Genomic DNA, 10917 nt, shown 5'->3' with positions numbered 1-10917 from the left:
TGGCCAGGGAAATGGAGAGAACCCCCAGAATGGTGGTCGACCCCCATTGGCAACCCCGCCACCAGCCCAACGGCCGCAACTGCCGCCGTCCCCGGCCCCCAATAGGGGCCCGGGCGGATACCAACCGGCAGTTGGCGGGCCTGTCCCGGGTACATCCCAGGGAAACGCCTAAGGTCGATGAGCTCCGGTGACTCATTCGACCTCTGCCATCCAACAGAACCACCGAATAAGGATAACATTACTAACCGGATTAACCCTTTGGATACAACTCGGAACCTCAACGAGGATTTAGCCTCCGCAACGGTCAGCGAGTCCGCTAGGATTTTAGCGGCGGGGACGGCAGCCCAACTCGGCGCCGAACATCCCCGGTTCGGATACTCGGAGAATCGACCCGAACCTCGCCACGCCGATAATGCGGCTCCCGGACCAGAACAGGTACCTGGGAGGATCGGCCAAGGAACTTGGATCCGAACGGCAGCCGGGACACAGAACGTGCCCGGACCCCCAGGCCCAGAAGGTGAAGCCGGGGATGTCGGCCGGAGAAACCGGACCCGACTAGCCGGGACGAGAAACGTCACCAGGCTGCCCGGACGGCTCAGTGCCCAATTAGGCATTACGAGCCGCGGGCTAAGTGGAGATTCGAGACGCCGACCCGCAACCTCACAGGACGCCAGAATGACGCCTGAACCGTCCTTGGTAGGCCGACCAGGTAGACGGCCGGAGGCTCCGACCGACGAAGTAACGGAGTACTTCGAAGACTGGGAAGCAGTACCTTTGGAGGAACAGGTACCCGCCTACTGTCTGCAGCAGGAAGCGGACCTCTTCCAGCGACAACCGGCACGAACTGTAACCGGATCGCGTACGTTCTTCAACATGCAATATAGCCTCTCAACTTTACGAGAGGGGCAACCATCCATGGAAGAACGGATAGCAAGCCGGACATACCCGGTGGAAACCGCCGAATCGTTAATGGACGGAGTAGCTAACCGTCCGGAGGCGAGTCACTCGGTTAAGGAAGTTCCATCCGGGCTACCAGGCTTACCAGCCCCGGCAGAACGACTAAGTCCATACCGACCCTCGGAGGTCAACCCACAAGACGGAGTAGACCTACCGAGGCTGGACAGAATCTTATTACCGCCGCGTGTAGACACCAATAGCGTCCCCGGCGGATCAACGACAACCCTAATTCCGGTCGAAGTGACCATCCGAGAAGTAACGATCCAACCGTTACAGTCCACCGAACGACCGAAGGTGGTCCGGGCATGGACACATGAAGTTCAAATTGGACCGGTTACAACCACGGCCATGTTGGACACCGGAGCCGAAACATCCCTAATAGAGGAGCGTTTCTGTCGGACCAACAATCTTAAACTTGAATCCCTGGGGTACTTCACCAAGATACTCGGTGTTGGCGGACAAGTCGCCTTTATGGTAACCCATTGCTGTACCGTACCGGTAACCTTGCAAGGATTCACCAGCCCCCATACCTTCCACGTCCAACCCAATAACTCGGACGTTCCTGTACTTCTTGGATGCGACTACCTGCATTCCAAGTTTGTCTTCACCCGGGCGCCAACGACCCCCAACGAGGGTCGGCGGAACCCATCTTCGGGTGTAGTGCAGCCTATCCCGATACCAGAGGCATCGGGCACGGCAGCGAATGAGGCTCGGATAAATCGGCTTGATCACCCGATGAACCCCGGACCCCCGATCTGCCCGCAATGCTCGGACACCGAACGAAGCCTCGTAACGGAGCTGCAAATCCATAATGCCATCGAACAATACTTGGCGAAAGTACGGACGACCCGATTGGAACCAGTCCGAGGGATACTAAAGTCTATCCCGATACCAGAGGCATCGGCCTCTGGTATACTTAACCAAAGGTACCGAACGTGGTTTTCCGGCATTCGACACCTCCTCGAAACCCGGACGGTGGTATAAGACTCGCACTCGATCGAGTCGGCGCAAGGACGGATGATCAGATCCGAGCCGCAAGGGAGGAATGCCAAGAGGTAATCAACCTGACTGAAGCCTTAGAAGAGGAAATCATCGAGTGGGAAGAAGAGCGGATTGTACTCCACGCACAATTTGTGGAACATCAGCTCCCCATACCGGCGTTACTGGAGATAAAGTCCCACGAACTGGGCCGACGCCTTATGTGGCACTTCCGGGACCCTTACCACTTCGGTACCCTGGATACTGCCTCCTTTTGGAGTCGATACGGCGAAGACACCCGCATAACTAGGGTCGTGCCGGACACTGAACCTCCGATCGAGCCTTGTAATTGGCACCAGGCCAAAAAAGTAAGGCTAGCCGAGGCCGTGCACCCGCAAAACGGTGGCCGCCTGGCTAATACACGGGCACAAGCCCCAAACCAACAGTACATGGCTTTAGAATGCCCGATCTGCCATTAAAACAACGGAGCGATCGTCCAAGCCCTCAGAACTAGGAACGAAGAAGTCTGGGAGCATGGTAGGCCACCATCCTTTGGACCTCCCGAACCGGGAAGGTGGGAAGGACCGACTCAGCAGACCCCAATTAGGGTTACTGACGGTCTACTTGGACCATCCGCCGGAACAGCGGAGGAAGGCGAAGCCGACGAATTCGGAGATTGGGACTCGGAAGTCTCGGATGTACAGAGCACAAGTGACTCACCGGACACTGACTCCGATAATGAGCCATCCGACCAATCAGATAACAACTCATCGGATACTTCCGATGACGACGACGATAATGATATCGGCTTCGACCCTTCGGTTCTATAGGTAGGAATCGATACATCCCCGGACGAACCCCCAAAAGGTGGATCGTCCGGCAACGAACCTTCGCAAGAAGCCCAACAACCCCAGAATGGAGGCTCGAACCAACGACGGGCTGAGTTAGAGCCCTGCACGAGCCGAGCCGCTCGGCTCGGCTCACGAGCGCTCGGCGCTCGCGAGCACTTCGAGCGAGCAGGCGTCGTTTTGCAAATTTGCGAACGAGCTGAGCAACAGAAAAAAATTGCGAGCGAGCCGAGCGAGCGGTATGGTCGGGTGCGAGCGATCGCGAGCCTACAGGCTGACAATGTGCGAACTGGAAAAGTTTCTACTACAAAACTACATTGACCGACCTGAAAACGGTCTTAAACCACCGTCACCTTCGCGCTTCGCGCGAAGTGATTTACTTACTTTTTCTTACACCGGTTGGGATTCGGTACTAAGTTTTGCTATTCTGTAGCCAACAAAAACATTATTTGACGCGTTTAAATCAGTTGAATGCTAAGGTGCATTTTAATTTTCGAGCATTCTATTATTTGTATTTATTTCAGACAAAATTAAGAAAGCTACATCCAGTTGAAAATTAGAGAAAGGTATTAGCGAAAAAATGAAACTGTAATGAAAACGGACTACCAGTATGGAGATATAAGTGATTGTCTCTGAACATCCAATTACACTTACTGATTTTTGTGTTAGTACAAAGTTTGGTCAAGGGGCCACCGAGACAGAGCATCCGCGTTGTCGCAGAAAACTCCAGGTTTGTACTCGATGGTGATGTCCTTGCCTTGCAGAGCCAAAGCCCACCGAGTTAGCCGGGGGTTGATGCCGGGTCTACTGGACTCACAGCGCATCAGGTTTTGCAAGGCTCGATGATCCGTTCTGACGGTGAAGGGTCCGTGGTCAATGAAGTGTTTGAACTACTGGACGGCCCAAACTACGTCTAGGCATTCCCATTCGGTGACTCCGTAGTTCTTTTCGGCTCCGTGGAGAACTCGGCTGGCAAATGCTACGGGGTGTCCTTCTTGCGACAGCACCGCGCCAAGTCCGGCTCCACTGGCATCGCATTCGATTACCGTCTTCTTGGTCGGGTCGAACTTTGCGAGTACCGGGGCTGTAGTTAGAGCCTTTTTAATGCCGCTGAACTCCGCTGTATGGTCGTCCGTCCAGTCTGTCCGGATGGAATTAGTCTTCCGAAGGAGTTCATACATCTTCGATGACCGTTGGGCATAATTGCGGATGAATTTCCGGTAGTAGTTGGCCAACCCGAGGAACGACCGCAATTGGCGTTCTGTTCGCGGGGGTTGGTGTTGCGCAATAGCCGCTACCTTTTCGTCGTCGGTCTGGACTCCGGCTTTGCTGAGGACGTGTCCGAGGAAGGGTAACTTGTCCGTTCCAACCTCGCACTTCGAGGGTTTAATGGTGAACCCGGCCTCCAGTAGGCAGTCCAGGGTAGCCCGGAAGGCTTCCTTGAATTCTTCGAAGGTCCGGCCGAAGAAGATGATGTCATCGATGTACGCAAAAACACCTTTCTTGCGGGCTTTTGCGGTTATCTTATCGACATGCATCTGGAAGGTTGCGGGTCCGTTACAGACTCCGAACGGCATCCGGTTAAACCTGTACATGCCCTCTGGCGTAACGAAGGTTGTCATGTCCTTCGAGGCTTCGTCCATTGGGATCTGCCAAAAACCGGATTGGCAATCTATTTTGCCGTAATATTCCATCCCGGCGCACTTGTCCAGTAGCTCGTCCGGGTTCGGGGGGTAATTGTTCTTCTTGGTTACTGCGTTCAACTTGATGTAGTTGATGCAGAACCTGGTTCCGACCGAGCCGTCCGGGTTCTTCTTGGCTGCCAAGACCACGGGGAAGCTCCATGCTGCGTCGGAAGGTTCAATCACTCCTTGGTCCAGCATCTCTTGGACATGCTTAGAGATGAACTCGCGACCCTTCCAACTGGTTCTAGTTGGGTTCATCTTAATAGGCTTTGCACCTTGGACGTCGATGACGTGGGTGACTCCCTTGACGTCACCGTAGGGTCGTTTTAAGGTTGGAAAGACAAGCCGATACTCCCATGCGATGTCCCGTAGAACTTGTCGCTGCTCATCAGTTAAGTTCTCACCGAGGTTCATGGAGTTGATGGCTTTCTTTTGTTCTTCAACGGTTGCCGGGTCTTCGTCACCTTCTTGGGTAAGTCTGACCCGGGCCTTTTGGTCGTCCGTCATATGTTCGTACGGCTCGACTCGACCCATTGGGGTTCCTTTCCGGATGGTTATGTCCTTGTTGGTATGGTTCGCCACGAGGATGGTAAATTTCTTCCCGTCATGTGGGGTCGGGCCATCCTTCATCTCGATGCCTTCCGCTAGGGCTTCCTCCGAGCCGAGGTGCATTAGGTACTTGTTCTTAGCGGGGTCAACTTCTATGTCAAGGGTTACCGTAACTTCGACGATGGCTCCGGGTAGTAGCTGGACCTTCTGTTGGGTCCGCCCCGTAGTGGCGTCATATTGTGTCGCCCTCGGTAAGCTGTAAGGTCGGTCTCCGTGCTGTGAGACTCGACCTACTCCCATCGGGATTTCCCATTCGATCCCTTCATTGTCAGGTTCGAACCCGTAAGTGTCGCTGTAGTGCATGTATCCGATCTTCGCACCCCTTCGGAGTACCTGGTTGTACTCAGTCGCGTTCTGGACCTTGATCCATGCCGTATCGCACGTTGGTCGGATCTCGATCGTGTCCTCGATCGGCCGAACTCCGGAGTGCTTCCGCCGGAAAGATTCGAAATGGATATACCGGTGAGGGGCCATGCTCTTTAGGGTTCGCACCAGTAAGGCACAGGTTGAGAAGGGTGGTAGAGTACACTTGTTCTCAACAAACACGGGCTGTCGGTCTTCGTCCTTATCCTCGGTATGGAGCTGAAGACGGTTGACGGTTTGGCCTGTAGCTATTGGCTTCGGCCTCCGTACCCGTTTCCATGGGTTATAGACGGTCTTCTCGGACTTAGTCTGTCGAACCGAGGCTGCCTTCGGTTTAACCGAGGCTCCGTCTGGACTGTATTTTTGTCGGGTTCAACCGGGTTACCTCCGACGAGTGTCGCCTGTTGGGCAATCTGTTCGTCGTCGGTCTGAGATACCTGTTGTCCCGCCGCACGGACGTCGTACGTGGGGCTACCTTCCGAGGATTCAGCTTCGGAGGTGTTAGGGTCCTGTTCCAGGCCCGTATCCCTGGACGTAGCCGAGGTTACTGGGCTGTCAGCCGGGTGAGAAACCGTAATTGCGGTTAACTCAGCCGCTGAGTTAACCGCAATTACGGTTTCGTCTACCCCATACGTACGGGTAATTAACGTAGTCGTACCGGACGATCCGGGCTCACAAGGCGAGTCGAGGGTCGGAACCGCAAAGGTACGGACTACCGAGGTTAACGGACCGGAAGCTCCGGGTTCACAAGGCGAACCCGAGGATGAAGAAGAAGAAAAGCCGATGGAGTCCAACAAGGAGTTACGCAGACTGCAACTCCGGGACCCTCACCTCCGGAAGAAGATCGATGAGCTGGAAAACCAGGACCAGCTGGACCATAAATCCCCATTGTTGGAACATTACCAGATAAGCGGAGGCCTACTGTACCGGCTGACCACCCACAACACCAAGTTGGAACGACGGTTCGTGGTCCCGCTCTTTATGCGGAAAGGCATCATCCGAGCACTTCACGACGGAAAAACCGGCAATCACTTCGGCCGCGTGAAGACATTGGAGGCAGCGAAGCTTCGGTACTACTGGGACCGGATGCTATCCGACATTCACGACTACGTGGATAACTGCCCCCGGTGTACCTTGGTGAACAACCCTCGGACCAAACCACCCGGTAAACTCCAGAAGATGGAGGTTGGTGAACCATGGTTCCGAATCTACGCGGACTTTAAAGGACCCTTACCTCGGACTGAGTCGAAAGGATACCAATACATCGCGGTCGTCACCGACCAGTTCACCAAGTTCACCATCGCCCGAGCGACCAAGATTAACTCGGCAAAGGAGTTTGAAAAATTCTTTGTGGAGGATGTTGTCCTAAAGTACGGCATGCCGACCCACCTTCATACCGACCAAGGATCCCACTTTACGGCTATGACCTTTGCCAAAGTGGCTAGGATCTTCGGGATCAAGCATACCTTCGGAACAGCCTACCACCCAGAGGGTCAAGGCCAAGTCGAACGTTCCATGCAGACGATATGGGATGGAATTCGGAAGGAATGCGACGCCAAGGATGATCACCGATGGCACCGGAACCTACAGTACGTAGTATGCGGAATCAACCGAGCGAAACATGCGACCACCGGGTTCTCACCCTACTACATGCTGTACGGACGTGAGATGACCATACCCCAGGACGTCATCACCGGAACCAACGCACCGGAACAATACACCGACAAGGAACAATACATCAGAAGGATGAAGGAACGGCTTCAGAGGGCTCACGACATCGCGAAGACAAACATCGACGAAGCCTTCGAGAAAACCGCCGAACTTTACAACAAGAAGAAATCGGTACCGGACTTCCAGAAGAGAGACCTCGTCCTGGTAGAGTATCCCAATAAGGACCCTACCAGGAAGGAACGGTACGATGGAATATGGACGGTACTCAACTATAAAGGACCCAACAACCTTTGGCTCCGCAACGTCGAAACCGGAAAGGAGGACGTCGTCGCCGTGGATAGATGTAAGCATCATCCGAGCAACAAGCGCCGGCGGATAACCCGATCTTATGGCCAAAAGAAAGCCGAGGTAACCCCGGGTAACAGCCTTGCAACGGTGCCGTACCCCCATGAGGGTCAGCCCGCTCGCAATACCCGGGCCCGAAAGGCAAACTTAGCCGAAGGAACCGGCAAAAGAGCCTCAGAAACCGGACTTAACGTCAGTTCTGGACCCCAATAAGGGTCCGTCCGACAAACTAAGTCCGGAGGAACCTCCCAAACCAAAAGGAAAACGCGGCCGACCGAGGAAGAAGCCTCCGTCGGACTTCGAGACACCAGCCCTGCAGGAATTGCAGAAGCAGGCTGTGATAGAGGATGAACCCAAGGTTGTCCCGGAGAAGCCCAAGGACTTAGCCGGATTATCCGAGGCTACCTCGGAGAAGTCGGTGGACTTAGCCGCAAAACCCGAGGCTACCTCAACCAAGCCTAAGGAGCCTAAGGCACCGAAGGAGAAGCCGGTAAAAGCAAAGAAACCGGTGAAGAAGCGACTTGACACACCGGTCCCGGCAGTTTCAACCGATAAGGCGGTTGAACCCCCGGCTCCAAAGCGGAAGTACGGGACGGTCAAGAAGCCTAAGTTAACGGCTCAGGAGGTACTTGAAGAAGCTCAAGTGGCCGAAGATGAAGCACATAAGGACATCCTTGATAGGATCGCTGAAGGACGGGCAGAACCGGTCAAATCGACCAAACCCACAAAAAAGCCCAAAACAACAAAACCCACCACACCAAAAACATAGGGCCATAGTTAACCTAGAATAAGTTAGGGCTTAGCTAGGACATAGTTAAGAATGGACCTTTGGTGTCGGAATGGAACCTCTTCAGTTGTGCATGGAATCTTCAGTTGAACTTATTTGGCCTTATCAGAATGCTAACGAGCCGTTTCTCCTTTATCTCAATAGCCTCTCATAACGATGTCTGACCGACGACGAGACCCTCCATCGAGCGGATCGAACAGCAGCCGACGCGATACCCGACGATCTCAGCCGTACCCGCACGACCGATCGGGTTCCCGAGCTGAAACGCGTTCGGCCACCCAAACCTTTATTCCACAGGTAACAAATCCGCATGCGAACATAGCGGCAGATTCTTTGGCAGGTTTAACGGTCGGGTCACGGATGGTCACTCAACCCCGGACGATCCCCCTCCAGACCTTGCCACCGGGCACTATGCTCGACGAAACCGGACTTTTGGTGAATGTGAGCGCGGCCACCGGTCAGAACGTACCGGCAGTACCGATCGACCCAATAGGTCAGATCCGCCCGCCACTTCTACCGGGGCCATTCATCCCCGGACCAGTCATGCCACCGACGCTACCATATATCCCGATTACGGTAACGAGCATCCAGCCGGCCCCAATGGAGCCGCTGATGACTCAAGCCGGGATGAATCCCATGCCGAACCAAATGTTCGCCATGTTCACCCAATGGTGCAACCAGACGGGTATGAACCAGCCACAAGGCGGCGCGGTCAACCCTCTGATGGGATACCCCATGGTCACTGGACCAATTGGAGCCTCGCAGCAGCCGACTTTACCGGCGGCGCCACGTCAGGACGGCACAAATATGCCTCCGGTGGTATCAGCGACGGCTCGACCGGAACGTCAACGGACGCCATCTCCGTTCACTCGATATTACGAGGACGGAACGAAAGCCTTTTCGGTTCATCTTCTGAAACGACCGAAGCCTCCGACATCATCGGCGGAGGTAGTTCCGGCACAACCAATGGTCGGACCCTCGACGGTCGGACCCTCGACGGTTGAACCACGGTTGAACCCTCGACACCCGGACCTTCCACAGCCAGACCTTCGGCAACCGCAACTACGGTTGAACCGACTTCGGTTGCATCTTCAGCCGGATCGCGAAGGCAAATTCGACCCTCGGAAGAACTCACACTGGGTCTTATGGAAGCTGAAAGCGAATGAAGCCTCGTCCAGCGCAAGATCGAAGCTCTCAAGTTGAGCGATCCTAACTTTGCGCAGGAATTGACCCGATTGAACTCGGAGATGAAGGAGCTGGAACAGTATATCCAGGACACCCGGGCCATACTCAAAGCCCGGAAGTCAACCTCCGAGACTCCAGCCTCGGAAAGAGGGCCAGCCTTAGCAACCGCAACTACGGGGGCTTTGGCTGCATCGACCAACCCTCCTCCCAACCCTTCGATAACCGAAGTGCACGCACTGCTCGGACACACCGAAGCTCTGGTGGAACAAATGCGAGACCAGATGCGAGTCGAAGGCCTGGAGAACCCGAGGAATGAACGGACGTGGGTCAGCTCCACATCTGCTACCTAACCAAATCGTATCAACCGTAGTCAGCTACCGAACCCGGACCCTCAATAAGGGACACGGCGGTGGACTTGACCCTGTACTACGCCCAAACGGCCCGGAATCGCAGTGTTAACCACGTTCTGCTACCATTAAAAAATTACAGAGTCAGCCACAAGTGCGGCTGTCCGTGGTGATCTCAGCGAGGAAGGCAACCTGCAGACCGCACCTAACCACGACTGACCAACCTGTCTTTCGATCCGAGCAGATTGCTCGATACCTCACCGGACCCTAAAGGCTCCGGGGTTTGAGGCCCAATAGGCCTCTACCTGCGGATGAAAATTCTAAGTTCCGTCCCTCCGACGTGGGAAGCGATATTACCTACATCGCGCGAACGGAAATACCTCGGATCGAAAGACAGAGTCCAAAGAAGTGGAACTGACCGGACTTCACCTCATGAAAGGCTCAACAACTACCTTGTGAACCCAATAGGTTCCGAGGCAAGTGCCCAGCTAGGCCTGATGAACCTTTAGGCCCTGGCCAGAGCAGATTTGGCCGACTAGGAACCTGACCGCTCTGGCCAGGACCACCAAAATATGGATCTCACCTTACCCTCCGGAAATGGACGGTTTGAAGCGAAGTCGGACATGGCACATGAACCCTCGATAACTTTCCCGCGAACCCAATAGGTTCCAGGGAAGGAGCCCAATAGGCCGTCAGAAGTTAGCGGAGCCTGATCCCCTGCGGACGACCAAGGCAGAGACTCAGACCTCGTCGTCAGTAGCGGAGAACCAAACCGGCAACCCTCGGACTACCGTAGTTCTGGAAGAGAAGCCCCCTAAACCACGCTAGTCCGGACCTTCGCACGAAAGGCGGTTTCTCCGCGCAGATCAGCATGATCTGCTGTTCTGCACGGATAATCCACTCCGGCAGAAGACTCTGGAACCGAACTTGGATGGATCCCTCGGATAGACCCGATAAGTACGAGTTCAGCCTGAATCGTACCGGACGTCTCCCCAGGCTTCCCCTGGATGAACCAAACGGAATGTTCCGGTCTCCGGTGACAATGTCAGGAGGCGAACCGAGCCAAGCAGCGAGGGGATGCAACCGAACTAAAGGGTTAGCCGACCCCCGACGCTTAGCTGGCTCCAGCTGGATCAGCGACT

The 10917-nt window shown here is 54.8% G+C and overlaps 1 protein-coding gene across 1 annotated transcript; it reads left to right on the top strand.

Moving 5' to 3' along the window:
* Window positions 1–6223: 6223 nt before the first annotated feature.
* On the top strand, window positions 6224–8225 carry LOC129585558 (uncharacterized). Its single transcript, XM_055478274.1, has 2 exons — window positions 6224–7454; window positions 7654–8225. The coding sequence occupies exons 1-2, from the start codon at window positions 6224–6226 to the stop codon at window positions 8223–8225; spliced, it is 1803 nt and encodes a 600-aa protein (XP_055334249.1).
* Window positions 8226–10917: the final 2692 nt, after the last annotated feature.

The sequence above is a fragment of the Paramacrobiotus metropolitanus genome, unplaced genomic scaffold (assembly GCF_019649055.1).
Source record: "Paramacrobiotus metropolitanus isolate TYO unplaced genomic scaffold, Prichtersi_v1.0 Parri_scaffold0000017, whole genome shotgun sequence".
In the NCBI taxonomy this organism is placed as follows: domain Eukaryota; kingdom Metazoa; phylum Tardigrada; class Eutardigrada; order Parachela; family Macrobiotidae; genus Paramacrobiotus; species Paramacrobiotus metropolitanus.
Note: the sequence above shows the minus strand (reverse complement) of the source record. Positions and strands in the feature narration are given on the sequence as shown.